Source organism: Archocentrus centrarchus, chromosome 6 (assembly GCF_007364275.1).
Source record: "Archocentrus centrarchus isolate MPI-CPG fArcCen1 chromosome 6, fArcCen1, whole genome shotgun sequence".
In the NCBI taxonomy this organism is placed as follows: Eukaryota; Metazoa; Chordata; class Actinopteri; order Cichliformes; family Cichlidae; genus Archocentrus; species Archocentrus centrarchus.
Window position 1 is genome coordinate 2,362,800 of NC_044351.1, and position 17,268 is coordinate 2,380,067.

At 47.5% G+C, this 17,268-nt stretch overlaps 1 protein-coding gene across 2 annotated transcripts in view; it reads right to left on the reverse strand.

Moving 5' to 3' along the window:
* The window catches only part of dgkzb (diacylglycerol kinase, zeta b), a 49,300-nt gene that overhangs the window by 15,786 nt on the left and 16,246 nt on the right, over positions 1 to 17,268 (reverse strand). The window contains exons 2-21 of one of the 2 annotated variants that reach the window (XM_030731555.1): positions 11,374 to 12,428; positions 9,708 to 9,816; positions 8,568 to 8,663; positions 7,792 to 7,869; positions 7,662 to 7,718; positions 7,503 to 7,571; positions 6,044 to 6,115; positions 5,771 to 5,887; positions 5,619 to 5,693; positions 5,356 to 5,457; positions 5,051 to 5,133; positions 4,688 to 4,748; positions 4,460 to 4,573; positions 3,403 to 3,543; positions 3,241 to 3,319; positions 1,746 to 1,801; positions 1,586 to 1,648; positions 921 to 994; positions 615 to 726; positions 95 to 294 (exon numbers count right to left, since the gene is read on the reverse strand). In XM_030731555.1, coding sequence (XP_030587415.1) covers positions 95 to 294; positions 615 to 726; positions 921 to 994; positions 1,586 to 1,648; positions 1,746 to 1,801; positions 3,241 to 3,319; positions 3,403 to 3,543; positions 4,460 to 4,573; positions 4,688 to 4,748; positions 5,051 to 5,133; positions 5,356 to 5,457; positions 5,619 to 5,693; positions 5,771 to 5,887; positions 6,044 to 6,115; positions 7,503 to 7,571; positions 7,662 to 7,718; positions 7,792 to 7,869; positions 8,568 to 8,663; positions 9,708 to 9,816; positions 11,374 to 12,383 — 2,768 coding nt within the window. In that variant the 5' untranslated portion in view covers positions 12,384 to 12,428. The remainder of the gene's footprint in view (positions 1 to 94; positions 295 to 614; positions 727 to 920; positions 995 to 1,585; positions 1,649 to 1,745; positions 1,802 to 3,240; positions 3,320 to 3,402; positions 3,544 to 4,459; positions 4,574 to 4,687; positions 4,749 to 5,050; positions 5,134 to 5,355; positions 5,458 to 5,618; positions 5,694 to 5,770; positions 5,888 to 6,043; positions 6,116 to 7,502; positions 7,572 to 7,661; positions 7,719 to 7,791; positions 7,870 to 8,567; positions 8,664 to 9,707; positions 9,817 to 11,373; positions 12,429 to 17,268) is intronic. The other variant, XM_030731556.1, reaches the window with a different exon arrangement.

Consider the following 17,268-nt stretch of genomic DNA (forward strand, 5'->3'; position numbering starts at 1 on the left):
AAAGGGCTGGAAATTTTCAAGAGGGCAACCAGAGTGATGACAGCTACAAAAAAACTAAAATAAAACTGGGTCTTTAAATGTGGGACAGACGTACTCATTGAGGTGGGGCATGGAAATCCTCCTCTTGGCCTTCTGGACCATGTTGGCTTGGTTCCGCAGGCTGATGTGGATGACTGATGGTGCCAGCTTGCAGGGCTCGCCGTCCACCTGCATGGGGATGGACTTGTAGGTGGTGAGGGTCACTTCTTTACACTGGTGGAGACGTTCGCCGTGGCCGCCCACCTGCAGCGTGGCCTGCAGACAAACGAGCAAACACAACAGGCCACGTCATCTGGAGTCACTTACACCTGAGCCAAGGAAAGGGACGCTTTGGAGCTGCATGATTTCAGAGGGTTTAACAGCACACACAGCTCATAGATACATCATTTAATAAGTTTCGTGCCCAAACTGTCGAAGACAGAACATCAGTGAAAATCAGCAGAGGCAACGAGGACTGTCAAATAGTTCTGTGATGTCTATGATGTGGCTTAATGTGGTCTAATTCATTCTCTGATGCGGTCTGATGGGGCTTTTATGTAGGTCTGTGGTCTGGCCGAGCGCAGCTGTAAGCTCACCAGAGATGTCATGGTGAAGCCGATGACCTCGATGCAGCCGTCGTCGTGACGCTGAGGCTCAAAGTCCTGATGCTCACTGGGGTTCCCCCACGGTGTGGTGCCAGCACAGTACCTGCAGCAGGTAGACAAGCCAAGCAAACTGTAACACACACACTGGCAGTCGGCACTTTAACACAGCATTTCCATTTAATATAGGCCTACACACTGGATTCCAGAGGGAGCTGATATATAAACCTTTGTGTGAGTATGTATGCTTCTAGTGAAGCATCTTTATATAGCTGTACCTTTAGCAGAGTGAAAACGCACCTGGGGATATTGAGGAAGAGCAGACACTGTAGCTTCAGGTCCTGGACTTTGGCTGTCAGGTCTGTCCCGTCACACTGAGGGGAAGGAAAACAGGATCAGGGATTTATGAAGGACTGCACGTCTCTGAGTGTTTTACACTACAGCGATGCGCTGCAGAAGGCTGAAACTCTCTCACCCAAATATGGTCACTTCTGGCACTAAAAAACCAACGTGGTGGCAGCTAAAATGCTAATACAGCAAAGTGCTGTTATAGTAAAGCAGGTGAACAGGTGTGTGGAGTGTGATGGGTGTAGCTTGAACAGTTGAGCTGAAAATGGAAATGCATAGTTAAAAAAAAAAAAACTTTTACTTGAAGATTTTGAAATGTCACTGCTGGGTCATGCTCTTGGTTTTTGTGTGCAGCATTTGTGTTGCATCACATTTGTGAGAGTCACTGATGTTATCGGGCTGTGGAGGCTGGGGCAGCTCCCTTTGTGCTCACAGCTCTGGAGCTCTTACTGACCGAATGCAGCGAGGCTCTTTTTAGTGGAAGTGAAATGATTGGACCACATATTCATGAAAGGCTTCTAAGAACGCTCAGTCAGAATTATGCATAAAAAGGAAGCTGATGGTGACAGCCTCTTCCTCATTCTGCACAACGCTTTTCGGTCTCTGTCTCAACTCACCACCACTTTGATGTGCTTGGCGAGGTCTTTGGAGCTCCCGCTCAGGAAGTCTGAGAAGGCTGTCTGAAACACACACACACACACACACACACACACACACACATTACAAACATGTTTATGTGTGAATGAACCCGCAGAGCAGATGGATGAGGACACTCACCCCTGCGTAGAACATCTTATTCCTGAAGCGGCTGTTAAACTTCTCTGGATTTGCCTCTAAAAAGACAGAAAACAGCAGCTGAGCACAGAAAACTAACCCACACCCTGAATCTGAGCAGCAAAGAGACACACACACACACGCTGAAGTCCATCCAAACCGCACATTTGATTTCATGTTTATTGATCATATGACTGTTACCAGATGTTTTACAGCATATTTTTTTAATAATCTTTCCATTCGTTGTATATTTAATTATGTTTTCATTTGTATCTCACGAGGAGACAAAAACTTTGAGCTTCAGTTTGTCCTGAAGGTTCATCTACGAGCCAAACGAGGGAACATGTTCCACCAAGTAGAGAAAAAGTCCCGGGTCCCCTGAGGTGCAGAAAGGTCACATTCAAATATGCGGGTCCGAACTTTATTCCAAACCGCAGTCTTATTCTCTACCTCAACATGAGTTTAAATCGAAGCACAAAGTTCCACACAGGACAGCAACACTCCTGTGACCTCCTGCCTGCTAACGTGGACTTTTTAGCTCTTTAAAAATGGGCCGCTGTCCTTTCGAGCCTGGACACCGTGCACGTAATGGGGGTTTTAGGGTCCAAAGCTCTAATAAGCACAGACTGAAACAGGGCAGACGAGGCTCACAGTGACAATGACCAGTGCTGGGAAAGCTAGCAGCCAATCAGAGATCTGCAGGCGAGACCTTTACTGCCGCACCTCTGCTCCCACAGCTGGTTGGTGAAATGCTGTCCGTGGACAGATAAGCACTAACGTGCATGAGAAGAGCCAGTTTCACTTCCTCACTGTGTGGTTAGCTGCATGTCTTTGTGGTCATCTCATCATCCATCTCAGCTGTCTCAGGAAAATGCTAACAGCATCAACCATCTCAGTTTCCGCCGTGTTTTGTGTCTCCCTGCAGAGTCTCACTTGTCGAGCAGCTCATACAGAAACTCGTCTCGACCTCCTGAACAGCAGACGTGCTCAGTGATCCCTCCAGCAGTTAAAGCCATATGTTTGTTCAGACCTTTGAATTCAAGCTGAGAGTCTCTCATGTGAAATGTTAACTGTAAAAAGCTGAAATATTAGAATTGTGTCCAAAAATATCCAGGCCTGACTGTGTTTCGTAAAAGAAGAAAAGACTGCAGGGTAATCGAGTACAGACTCACCCCGTGCAGGTGTGTCTTCATCCAGCGTGACCCAGGAGAAACTTGAGCACCGAATCACGGGAATATTTTTGGTCACTGCTTCACAAAGGTGGTCCTGTGCCACCTAAAATTTTTATCACTGATTACAGCCCGCTCTCAGCTGAGCTGCAGTGACCTGCATGAAATGTGCCATCCAAATAAAGTTTGGTTGAATGAAACTCTGGCTGAGGCTTGTTTGCGTGATGACTGCAACAAGGTCGATATCATCATCGTACAGCCTACGTGCATGTCCTACCCTGGTTCAGCAGATGCGTGTCGACTGCATGGATTAGTGTGAGCGTACTGACCTCTGGATTCGTGGAAGCCCAGCGTGACGTGAGCGTCGAAGCCCAGACTGAAGTAGTTGTTGAAGACATCGATGGGGAGCTGAGAGGAAGCGGGAGAATGAGATGAACCATCAGAGCCTCCCACAGGTCGGCGTGTGCTCTTACAGGTCACGTTAAACTCACCTTGTCTGTCTGATGTTCGTCCCTGTCCTCGGGTCGGGCCTCGGGGTTCGCCTCCACGTTCAGGTTCCATCGGTCCAGCTGGACGATGTTGCCGTCCTCAACATGTGAGAGGATCTTTGTTATCGGTTCATCAGTGTAGCCCTGGAAGAAGAGGAGGAGGAGGAGGAGGAGGAGGAGCGAGTTACATGTAGAGCAATGCTGACTTCTATTTTCATGCAACTTTAGCTTTGTCTTCTTTAAGAGAAGAAGAGTTCTTATCAAACAACCATCAGGCTCCAACTCCCTTTAAATATGAGACTGTCCAAACCCAAAATCCTGCTGAGGAATCCAGAAGGTCTCAGTTATATATCATCTCTATTTAGCACTTCAAGGATTCCTCCTTGTAAGTAAAGCTACAGAAGTGCTATAAGTAAATGTACTTTGGTATAATTTTAAATGCAGGATCTTGAACTGAAGTGAATCTATTCTAATTTTATTATTAAGCAAGGTTTTTATCAAGTATCAGCCTCTGGGGTTGAAAAAATAAAAATTAAGCCAAAAGCTCCAAAGCTGCAGTTCCTCTGTCATCCAGCAGAGGCGCCACAGTGAGTCAGTCCCCATAGACGCCCATGTTTACAGCCTGATACAGAAACTGCTTTGGTCTCTATAGATAATTTCCCCCTTTATAACAGCAGTATGGGGGGGGGGGGGGGGGGGGGGGGGGGGGGTTTATAACTCATCTGTTTAAATAAAATTTGCATTATTAGGGGCGTGGCCTCTTTGACTGACAGGTGGATGGCGACACAGGCGGCTGTAGCGGCTAGCTGTCTGCTAGTGTTCACCCAGCTAACTGGAGTCCCTGAACTGAAGGTTGTGGTAACGTCTTTTCTTTGGCATCATATTGGGGTCAGTATAACTAAAAGCCAGTCAGAAGAAAGCTGTCTTAAAGGGGGAGGAGCTAAAACAGCTTGATTCAGACTCTGGGGCTGCACTGAGCCATGCAAAGCTGCTCTGTTAGAGTCTAAGAATCAAAATGAGGAGCTATTGAAATGCTCAGACCTGGTCCAGTGGTACTCACCCCTCCCCAGTTGAGAGTCCTCGCTAGGTCGTTGCCGGTTCCCAGAGGTAAGATGGCCACCGGAGGCTGAGGGCGGAGCTTCAGCTGGTCCAAAACCGACAGGATCCAGCCCACCTGAGTATACAGAGACACGGTGATGAAAAATCATCCATCCGTGAGATTTTTAAGTTGTTTGACAAAACAACAGCCAGTTAAATATTTATAAGGAATTATGTGTTTGTGACTCACTGTGCCGTCCCCCCCACAGGCCAGGATCCTCAGGTTGGGCACTTTGGCGTACAACTCCAACCTGCAAGAAACACAAAGTAGAGCAGCGCCAGGCTTTAAAAACTGAGAAAGTACAGGACAGAGGAGGAAGCTGAGGGATGAAGGTGAAGTCCGGCTGCACAGATCAACAGACGAAAATGTGGGAGGGGCCCTTTCTCAGGACAGACTCAGATCTTCTTGTTAGAGAACAAGCAGACATCATCAGTCCGGGATGGAGACGGATTTGAATTTTGAATTGTGTGAAGAAGCCCTCTGATGTGCAAATATAAGGTCTCTGAGGGAGTGTAGGGTCAGAGGTCACAGGGTGAGTGCGGCTGATCTTACCCCTCTCTGGGTCCGCCCTTCGTCAGGTCAAACACCTGCCGAGGGTTCAGGTACCACATGAAGGACTGGATGATCTTTGCTCCCTGAGAAAAGAAGACAGAGAAACGCGTTTTTTGGTGAGATCAAAGCCAAGAAGCGAGTCGACAGCAAAGGCAGAGGAAATGATCCAGAAGTGCCGCGGCGTGGAGGAAGCACTGCAGTCACATGACCTTCCACCACCGCTCTGACCGTGTGGGGTTTAGGTTCATTGTGCAGTGCATTCTGGTCCATTTCCTGCTTCTGCAGTGACTAATGAATGAAAGTACCTGGTTCCCACCACTCTTTGGGTTCACAAACACCAGCAGAGGCTTCATGAGCTGAGAGGGGAGGGGCTTCACCAGGAACGGCTTCCAGCGGCCATCTTGGGGCTGAGAACAAACAGAAACATTAAACAGCGACGGACACAAACCTCAGCAGCTCTCGAACTCACAGTCTAACCTATAACTGCTGATCTGGAGCTTGAACCAATCAGCTGTTAGGATCCTTTTCTCAGGATTTAAATGCCAAAACAATGATGTCACTTCCTCACCTCTCCTCCCTTCTTGCTCGACTTGTTACACTTCAGTGACGTCCTCTTCTTCTTTTTACTCGACTTCAGCGACGACTGCAGAAAGGACACAGACGGCCTCGTCACCAGCTGCACGTATGTGTGTGTGTGTGTGTGTGTGTGTGTGTGTATACCTGCGGCCTGCGGACCCTGATGATCCAGGTGGGCGGGATGATGACAGCAGCGTGAGCGCCCAGAGAGCAGCACTCCTCTATCTGCTGCAGCATGAAGCACGTCACCTTATTGTGATACTGAAACACAAACAGGAAGTCACCTGACTGTGGCGAGGAAACAGACAGGAAGTCACCTGAGAGTTTTATTCAGAATCTGTTTCAGACGCGTCTCACAGACCGCCTGCAGCATTTTAGAGGTTTGGTTCTCTGTGATCTTTTGGCACATGAACTCACCGCCTGTTTGCACCACGAGCAGCTGATGGCGACGATCTCTTTGCTGTGAAAAGCAAATTTCTGCTGAAATCCCTGTTGGTGAGACAGGAGGAGGCTCGGTTAGCTGACAGGCTCAAAACGTGAAGTTAATTTCAACACAAACCGGCCGCCATCGACTCTACCCTGCCACAGAGTGCCAGCACGAAAGCAAAGAAATGTCACCTGTATAAAACCCTTATTTCATCTCGTCATCAGTGTTTCTGTCGTGGTTCTTCAAGCTCTCTGTTTCTGCCTTCATCATTTTATTGATATCCTCCCCGTCCGGTAAAAGCATCATCACACAGCTGAAAGCGGTTTTCCCCCAAAGGTTATTCTCAACTTCTTCTGTTTCACTTTATTTGCGCCTGAGTGACCACAGCAAGGCTTCCAGACAGTTCCTCTAAGCTCCATCGCTGAGTCATATCATTGTATTTCATACAGTTTTTAATCACTTTTATGCACAAATGGGCCAAAAAACACACATCAAATTACATTCATTAAGGGATTTTTGAGTGAATTATGTAAATACTTTGTGAAGCCAGTCTGAACAAACATCTGGCCTGCAGATGTGGAAATCCACCCAAAATTGAGGAACTCTGCTCACATCACAGCCAATTCAACTTCTTCTTCTTTTGGCTGCTCCCTTCAGGAATCACCACATCTGCCTCCATCTTATCCTATCTCAGCATCCTCCTCTGTCACACCAACCCTCTGCATGTCCTCCTTCACTACATCCATGAATCTTCTCTGAGGTCTTCCTCTTTTCCTCCTGCCTGCAGCTCCATCGTCACCATCCTCTGTCCAGTATATCCACCCTCCCTCCTCTGCACGTGTCCAAACCATCTCAGCCTCTCTGATCCAAACCATCCATCATAGCAGGTCTCACTACAATCTTGTAAACCTTCCCTTTCACTTCTGTCACAAATCACATAAAAAATGCTCCAGAGGCAGAGAGGTCAGGCTTCAGTCACACAGGGCTGAGCACCAGCAAAGATTTACCCAAACATCAGGCACACTCATCACTGAACACAGACTGTATATCAAAGATGGACGTGGCTTCCAGGTCTGAAAAGTGAAGCCTTAAATCTGCATTCTCTCTAATGCCCAGCAGGGGGCGGCTCCTCTAAAGCGATTGTATAGACGTCTATGAGCTCTTTAGTAATGAGTCTGTGGTCTCAGTCGCTGCTTTCAGGTCTGACTGAATAAAACATGAAGTTCCCCTTTTGGAGATGATGATGCTCTCATTAGAGCTGGAGGAGAGGATGAACCAGGACACAGTTATTGGCTAACAAACTTCATAACAGAACTTTACTGACAGATGTGACGTCTAAGGTGACTCCCTCCAGGTGAGCTGCCCTCATTTTCTTTATCTGCTCTGTGTTTATTTTGCAGGTTTATGCTCGAGACTAAGAATAAAGTTTGACGGAGAACAGAGGCTCACCTTCCCACACTGTCGACACTTCCCCGTCTGACGCCTCCTGTGGACCCAGTGGTGTCGAACAACGTTGGACTGAAATACAACACACTCATTAACAGAAGTCCACATTTACATGTTAATGAATCTGCTGCCATCACGGGCTCGATCGTGGCTTTCACTGACCTCTCGAATGGCTCGAGATCCGGGTTCCCTGAATGACGGCTTGCACCTGAAATTAATCTGAACACAGGAGAGTGTGTGAGGACAGGAAACACCTGAAGCTGTTAATCCAGAGCAGGTCCTCAGCTTTTACCTTCTCCAGCTGCTCCATGCACATGGTGTGCACCGAGATCTTACATCCGGCACATTTCTTCCTCGCTACGGACTTTTGCTGCAGACAAACAACAGGTTTACTCACCATCACCATCATCAGCAACATTTAAAAGAACCTATAAGCTGCAATCAGTGATTTAATCAACCATAATGATGAGCTGCTACTGAAAAGGGGAAAAACTGCATCTAGACAGCCGTGCTTCCTGCGGCTGCTTTTCCACCCGATGGTTTTAAAGTGAAGTTTTGGACAGATCAGCCGTAGAGATGTCTGCCTTCATTTCATGTAATGGAAATAAATGGAGTTCCTCTTGTGGTGCTCAAAGAAAAACTCCAAAATCATTAACCAGTTACTCAAAAACCCCAAACGTGGTGAGCAGCTTCATGTGGGAACTACTCCTGTGATTGATGGAGGGATGCTCTGCTACCTCAGCTGGTCATTATAAAAGCTTCTAGAGTATAAATAAAACATTAATGAGCAGCAGAGATGGTTTTTCACACAGACGTTAATACTTTTCTAGAAAATAAGTCTGAAGAAGAGAAGGTGCCAAATATGACAACCACAGCCTGTAAATGAGTGTAAATATCATATATATATATATATATATATATATATATATATATATATATATATATAAAAATAAAATAAAGCCCCTCAGAGCTCCAAATCTGAGCCCCTCAGTTCGAGTTTGTGCACTTACAAACTTTGGAGAAAAGCCCTTTCGCTGAAGTCAAGCAGCAGCGCTGTGTGTGACTCACCAGAGACTTGGCGATGCAGTACTGCTCTCCAACATAACAGAAGTCTCCAGAGACGCTGGTCTCAAACCAGATGTGGTCCCCGTACTGGGCGTTATCCTGCGACAGAAACAACACAGGAGCTTTTTCACAGCAACATCTTCACAGGTAAAAACTCTGGAGGCCTCAGCAGCCAAAAAGAGGGCAGAAAAAACATTTCAACACCACGTCCGACTGCAGCGAGAGCACGAAATGAGCCAGAACAGCAACCAGGAAAGATCTGCACAGCTCTGAACCAGCTGCAGGGAAATCGGGAACGAGCTCCAATCTGATTTTCCTCAGAAGGAGCTGATGGACCTGAAGAAACGTTTTAGTTCTGGAGGAAGTTCTGCAGGAAGCGGGAACTACCAAAGTACTTAGAACCACATTTTTTTAGCTCCTACCTCTGCAAAGGTAACACAGCACTGGAGAAACCTCTGAGTGATGTAAGTGGATGGTGATGGTGTATAATCAGCAACCACCATTTTAAAAAAATACATGTAAAAACCAGCTGAAAGGAGCAGCACAGAAGAACTGTGACGTGTGAACAGCAACACTGGATTAAAGGTCCAGCTGTTATTCAGCCTTTGTGCAGCAGAGGAAAAATATAAAGATGCTGAAATATGATTACCAGAAGGCAGAAAGCCTCCACGACCAAAGCGGCTCAGTGGGGAAAGTCTGCCGTATGCTGGTAACGTGGGCTTTGGAGGCTCTCGGAGGAGCTGAGTGGTTTCGGCTGCCCGAACATCACGTTTGATTTTTTTGGTATTTTTCCAGCAATCATAATGGAAAACCCTGAGAGATCTGGAACAACATGTGAGGCGTGGTTTCTGGAATTCGCCTCGTGAGTTCGGCTGGTGGAGAAATCATCTGAGGTAAATGCCCTCTGGTGGATTTTCACTTCAACCTGCTTTGTTTTAACTGCAGAGACCGGAGGCCTATGGAAGCAGATCAATTTATGGGGAACCTGCCACCTGAATATCATGATGCTCGGTGCAGAGGTGGAACTATTTAAATTTGGTGCAGACCTGGATTCCTCATCATTACAAACTGGCCTGGTATTGGTGGAGAGCGCCCCTCTCTCCAGGCTTTACTGATTCTGAATGAAGTGATGAGGTGACTCACGCTCCAGTCGACGGTGCTGCTGGGCTCCTGCTGCGGGTCGCTCGGTCCGGACGTCGGCACGTTGGCCGGAGTCCCGGCATGCTGCACGCCTGACTTCGAGATGGCTTTCCTGCAAAGACAGGAGATGAGGAGAGCTTTGAAGGAGGAGGCTCTGCTTTTAGAAAAAGATTCATGTTTTCTGGCAAAGTCTTCAGACATGTGGATGACAGGCAGAGATTTATGATTCTGTCACACAGAGAACAGTGAGATATGTTATAGATATGTTAGCTATTGGTTGGACTTTGAGGAGGAACTATTTCCCCTCTTAACTGTTAGAAGGTTTCAGGTCATGATATATTCCAAAACCAGCTGGGGGCTGTATTCATGTGAGTACTGTCTGACCTGAACCTGCTGTGAGGCTTTCAGGATGGATTACTGTACATAAACTCATCTGGAACTGCAGAACCTGCATGAAAATAGTCAGATTTTATTATTTCACTGCCATCTGCCTGCACATCCAGCGGTAAACATATACAGGCTAAATGAGGCTGCAGCTCACACTTTCATCCAAAATTAGACTTCCTGTTACCTTTAAAGTAACTGTGTAGGTTTCTGACCTCTGAACTCCATCAACACTGAGCTCAGTTTCTCGGCTTTTTTAGGACGACCTGTTAAAATCACAGACTGAGCTCAGTGGATGAGTCAGCCTCAGCTCCTCGGAGGATGTTTGTGTCACCATTTCATGACTTATTTATGGCCGTGCAGAGTTCAGGCCTCCTCCATGCTGCAGAGTGTGGGATTACCTGCTGGGCCGCGGGCTCATCGGGGGCCACAGAGGCCACAGAGGCTCGGCCTGACCTCGAATAATGTCTGAGGAATCTGAGGAAATCAGTTCCATCCTCCATGGAGCTCATTCTGATAAAGTCTGACATTTTTGTTTGTCTGTGAAACAATTCACACGTTAGCTGCTCAAATTCATATTGAGAACTACATAATGTATAAAGAATTAAGTTTAGAGGCTGGAAAAACATCTCAAGATGTTTTTACATCACATTTCTGACCATTAAATACCCCATAGGGTTCTTATTACCCTGGAGGTAACAGATCAATGTTCGGACCTTTTGGGACCTGCAGGTAAAAGTTAGAAACGAGGCTTTTATTTTGGAGGGCTGCTGTGACGGGTTTGACGCACAAAATATGAGACACCTTTCAAAACTGGAAAAGTGTTCTCATAACATCCTTCTGTTTCACCTCTTTTACCTGTGCAGGTGCCGTCTACTCCCACAGCTTTCACTTCAGTCATCTTCTAGTATGTATGTCAGTAGTATGTCGTCAAGCTTTGAGTGTATTAAACAGATCCTTGTTCAGCTTCTCTGGTTTTTATTATTTGATTTTTATTAAAATAAACGTGTCATTGTGCCAAAAATTGCTTTAAAGTTTTGAGTTGATGAAAATATATTTTTATCTCAGTTTTTTCCACACAGACGTTCTGAATGGTTCGTATTTTTTAAATATTCTGGCACGCCTCCTACATGGTGCTGTAACCCCCATTTTCCATTGAAACCACCATCACAGTAAGACAGCTAACATTTAAAGGGTTAAAATCCCATAAATAAAAAAATGCTAGTAATGATCAGGAGGTCGGTTAAAAGCTTCACGCTACAATGAGCACAGCCGGCCTACGTACAGCAGGAAGGTGCTCCAGTTCTCCAGGCAGGAGTCGTAGCCGGGGGCCCCCAGCGGACTCAGGGCCCCGGGGCCCCGGTAGAAGCCCGGGTGGTTGAGGTAGTACACCGAACTCTTGCGGCAGGGCAGTGGCGGGCCTCTTCCCGGCCAGGGGCTCCCAGCTTTGGAGATGGTGGAGATCCTCCTCCTCTTCCTTTGGCTGGAGACGCGACAGCAGCCGTAGGGGGAGGAGTCTACCGCGAACACCTGAGAGGAGTTCCTCCGGAGGCAGCGCGGCGCCCGGATCAGCGGGCGCGATGCCGATGGCACCGGGGGAGTCTTTTTCATCACCTCCAGTGTGGCGGAGAAGGACAAGGGAGGGCTGGAGGCCCGGGAGAAGTGAGGATCGGGGGACCTGGAGGCATCGTCGTCCTCCTCCTCAGCCAGCTGCTCCGCCTCTGACAGCTGGCTGGCCTCTGATTGGCTGTCGTCTGTGGTGGAGTAACGACTGCTGTCGTCTTCATCTGATAGGAGGCTGCTGGCACGTGAAAACGTCCTCCTGTTGGCACCGCTTTTCACTTCCACCTGCTGTTCTTCAGCTAGCAGTCCCGCCCCCACACCGTCCTCTTCCTCCTCCTCAGCCATCTGGATCAGACTGGCCAGCAGCATGGACGGCCCCAGCAGGTGAGTGTCGATGGTCCGCAGCTTCCCCACCTTCCTCCGACAAACGGCAAACCTCGGGTTGAGGCTGGGTGTGGTGGTGCTGGATCGCCTGCGTGCGTGTCCCGCCCACCTGCTGCGTGCGTCCGCCTTTGCCAGACGCCCTCCACCTGCACACAGCAAGGGCGGCTGGACGCTGGAGCGGCGCCGCTGGGATAGGGCGGAGGAAGGCAAGCCGACGGTGGACCTCCGGCGGGCTTTACTGGTGGGGACGGCGATGCTGGGCCTCCGCTGGCGGCAGGATTTGGACGCTGCGTCCTCCTGCAGACCGCCGTCTTTCCTCTTAAAGTGACGGCGAAAAAACGTGTCCATGTCGGACGCTGCGATCAGGCCGACTCCTGAAAGGCTCCTCGGTCGCTGCTGGATGTAAAGAGCGGTTAGTGCAAAGCGCAGAGTGGGTTGGACTGGAAGGGAAAAGGTGCCGCTTCACCGACAGGACTGCGCAAAGGCTTCAGGAACTCACGGAAAAGTGTTTTTAATCAAATACAGTCAAAGAGGAGGCCCACTCAGACTCATCAGGCAGCGCTTCAGCCATCAGATTCAGCAGACTCTGAAGAGCTTTGATGGCACAGCTCACAGGGTGACTCTAGGCCCGATTCACATTTCTGTTTCAGGTCTTTGCCTACGTACAGAACCTACGTGTGTGCAGATGCACCGTGCGGTAAATACTGTGAGTCTGTCCCAGGAACAATAAAATTCTTCCCTCCTGTTTGTTCTGAAAGTTTCAGCAATCTCCCTCCAGGAATTTGCTGACATTTGAGTCCTTATATCCATGCTATGGTTATTATTCCTTATACTGAGACAATGATTGTTATTCTCTCACTGATAAATGCAAAAACTGGGGAAAAGTAGCCGGAAATGCACAGGAGGAACCGATGGTGCTGAACAGGCTGATCACAGCAGCTAACCTGACCTTACATTTATAGGAAGGTGCACATTATTGTGTAGGGTGTACGTAGTCCCTGCAAAGACCCAGCGCAGAAGCATAATCAGGCCTAAGAAGAAGGTCGCCCTCCTCTCCAGTCAGCACCATTATTTTCTGAACCACGCCACCTTTCAAACCAGCTCTTCCTGCATCTGTGAAGCTTCTGATGACCCCACACAGGTCACAGGTGGGGCTGCTGTGTTTTAGCCACATGCTAAACTTGGATATACAAAGTTTATCTGCTAAAAGCGTTTCTATTTGGCAATGAGTGCGTCTGCCTCAAACCCGAGCTGAGTTTCCAGTGCTGAGACTTACAGCTTTAAATGGCTCTTAATTACACAATAATAACCTCAGTTGGCTCATTTTAGGCTTTTTTTTTTTTTTGATGGCTTATACCTCACTGCTGATGAGGCCTTTTTAAAATGTTCTCTTTCTCCGGTTCAAACACCTCAGTCACCAGGAAAAAAAAGAAAATCATGTGTGTGCGCGTGTGCTGCTTCTTCACAATATCCTCGGTGTGTTTTGGTTCTAATAGGCATCGGCAGTGTGTTACGACAGGAGCAGTAAAAATCCACGGTGCTCTATAATCTGATGTTTGAGTTCTGGAAAATAGCCGATCCTTTAAATCTCACTGACATCCGTCTCTGCGTCTCAGCTTTGGAATAAAATGCGAGCGTCAGCTCTTCTGTGGGGGTCAGACCATCTACTCTGTGCTCCTCCTAAATGGTAAATGCACTGGAGCACTCAAAGCCCTCTCTTACTCTAAGCTTCACTCTCACACACATTCATGGAACTTTTTTCTCTAAAAAAAAAAGCTCTGATTGATCGAAGGTTCGATCCCTGTGGTCGACCTTCTGATTAGCAGCCATGTTTGATCATTTTTGTGACTCTGGAGGTTTCAGCTGCAGAATGAATCTGATGCCTCTCGGTTGGTTTTCTGTGATTTAGAAGAATCCAAACTGCTGCAGTACTTGAAGCCTTTGCATGGACCTTCATGGCTGCTGGACCACCTCAGTCTCTGAATGTGTAAACGTCTATCTGCAGATGAAGCTGCAGGAGAGGGACGAGACTTGTGTTTTTTGGAAGCCTTTCAGTTTCTGTTGACCAATCACAGCTGAGCATGATGCATGCAGGTAAACTGTGCTGAAATGCACTGGATCGGCTGTTGTCTGAATATCAATGCAGAGATTTATCAGCTTATTTAAAATCTGTATGCAGTAATTTAAAAACTGAAATAGAAGTTCTGGCCCTGATATCTGCTGTCAGGAAAATACTGAGCACAGAGTTGATGTCGGTGTCATGTCTGTTCGGCTTTAGATCTTTTTAACCACTGGTGAGGCTGCAGGTCTTCACACCAGCAACGTTAGGAAGGTTTAGCCTGCTGTGACGACGAGAACAGAGGACGAGGTGACTCTGAGTGGCTGGAGAGGGTCAGACTGACTTACACACAGTAAACAAAGAACAGCTGAACAGAAGCAGTTCACACAGTGCTGAAATCCATTTTGTAGGCATGACAGCAAATTTCTAGTGAACAAGCGCCTCGCTCTTATTTTGAAAGTTCAGCATGTCTCATGTGGTAGGCTGGTCACCACTGTGAGACTCATCCTGCAGGCAGGCAGACTCCACCGCCTGCATGCTGGTGATGGCGGTCCTGGTTCTGTTCTGGAGGGTCACTCTAACCAGAACCTGCAGCAGGTGGAGTAGTAGTATTATAAGGCAGTACATTCTTTATGGAGCCTTGGCCCTAAGTGATGTGGATGGCTTCCCAAAATGCACAGCAGCAGACCAGCTGCTGTTTTCTGTGAGGGTAAAATGTTTGAGAGTCTGGCTAAAACAGCTTCGGCTCCTCATCGTGAACGGTGGGGTGACGGCACAGCAGGAAACGCACAGGTGAGGCAAATTTCCTGGCCCCATCTCCATTTAGTGTTCCTGCAGGCTTTCACGGGGCCGTGTGCTCATTTCTGTGAGTCACCTGAACACATCAAAAATAAAACCTGAAGCCTTTAAAGCCTCGCTCTGCTTTACATGAAGCTCTAAAAACCACACCGGCCTCTGATGGGGCTGCTTTGTGCTGGCTGTACGGAGATTAGCGCAAATTACCGAGGTATCCGATCCCCAGTGTGACCCGCCGGGACCAGAGGAGCATGAATTATAAAAGAGGCAGAGAGGAAATGTGGGCTTCTCACCACAGGGGAGCAGCACGACAACAGGAAGCTGTCATCGCCCCTGTGACACAGACAACAGCAGTAATTACAGCCACGACTACCTGCTGGCTTCTCGCCCTCTAAACAAAAATAATACGCCAGTAATTAGACAGTGACGCTGACTTTGCTGAGCCGCTGCCAGCAGCACAAACACAGCTGTCAGCAGTCTGTGCTTTTATGGGTTAATCCCGCCCAGGCTGCAGGGAGCAAAGCCACAGGTTCAGTTTACTGCGAGGTGGGAAAAACTCACTTTTTACTGCAGTAATATTAAAGCAAAAGAGTGTTTCTACAAAGACATGGGCCTGAATTAAAAAAAAAAAAAAAACCCATAAGAATCATTATTTGTTGAAGGAACTGACCTCCAAACCTGCAGTTCCTCTGACGGCCAGCAGAGGCGCCAGCAGTGAGTCAGTCCCCACAGACTCCCATGTTAAAACTTTCCAGCAGAAACAAACATGTTTACGGCTGATACAGAAACTGCTTTGGTCTCTGTGGATAACTGCCCCCTTCATAACAGCTGTACGGGGGGCGGGGGGGGGGGGGGGGGGGTTCTATAACTCACCTGTTTAAACTGGATTAAGGCTGAAAGCTTCAGAGTTGGAATGTTTGGGTTAATCTGGAAAAGATCTTTGGATCTCAGTCTTAACATCATTAAAGGACAGAGCAGTGGTGCTGCGCCCCCTGCTGGGGGATAGAGCCACCAGAGGGAACATTTTTAGCTTCTGCAGGGCAGAAAAAGGTTGAGTCACAAGTTTAAAGTAACAGGACCATATAAAAATGTCTGATTCATCCTTTAAAGATCTTTTTGTAATTACCCTGTGCAAACTTTAAACTCTCCACCAGGGGGCAGACTGTTACCCACTCTGCAACCTGATGTTTGAATGGTGCAGCTGCTTTTTTGTGACGTTCTGCTGTAAAAAGTGATGGCATTCCTCTGTCATTTAACCCTGTCAAAGGCCTCAGTGTCATCCAGCTTTACTGAAACACGTCCATGCAGCTCTGCAGGCTGTGAAAATATTTAGGGTGTGGGACGAGGAGGTAAAAGAGTTGTGTAGCTTCAGGTGGAGGTGGGGCAGCTGGTTGTTGGGAGTGTTTATGTCATTCATTCATGCTCTGCTGACATAAAGCAGAGGATGAAAATAATTAAACTTTTATTGCATCCAAGTCTGCGCAGAAGGTTAAAGAAGCTGAAAAGCTGCAGCGTGCAGGCACAGCCTCCTGCAGCAGCACGCTTTTGATGTATGCACTGCATGAATTGTGTGTTTTAAAAGCTGATCACATATTTTCCATGTGAACTCTGAAAAGCTTTCAGATAAATGTGCAGTAAATGTTCAATCCCGCCACTGCAGCAGTGTGAAGTAACCATCTCAATGTCTCACACGCTGTAATTTGTACTTGAGGATTTGATGACCTGTTGCTGCTCGGTGTCATGTTACCTCGGACTTGCTGGGTCACCTGAGCACTCAGGTAACAGGTGAGGCAGCAGAGTGAAAGTGAGGAGGAGTTTCTATAAATAGACGGGTTTACCTGCTGCGGTCAGATCACCAGCAGTTTCCCTTAACCAAAACCTGATGCAGTGATTTAAAAAAAAAAAAACTCTCAGAATGAAAAGACCTGAGCTCAGGTTCAGATTAGTGTTAGTATTTTGGGTGCTGGCAGGCTGGGTTTTTTGGACTCAGAAGTCATTTTAATGCCTCTCCTTGTTTCCTGCCATAAAGCTCCCGTCCCATATTCTGTCTAACAATGAGCTCAATGAATGTGCAGCAATCCCTCTGAGCCCAAAGCCCAGACTGCTCTAAACACTCAGTTTATCAGTTTCTTTTCTATTCTTGGATCTGAATGATGTCATCGAGAGGGGATGGAGTCCCCACCCACATGCTGTTTAACCTTCTGTTTGAGGGGCAGCCAATCAGAAGAAAGCAGGGACAGCAGTGAGCTGAGGGGCTGCACTGAAGCTCAGTGTGAGATAAAGAAGGATGATTATAAACAATGACTCATGCAAAGCTGCTCTAGCAAAGTCCAAGAGTAAAAATAGGTCCACTTTAAACATGTGTTCCATTATTATGAG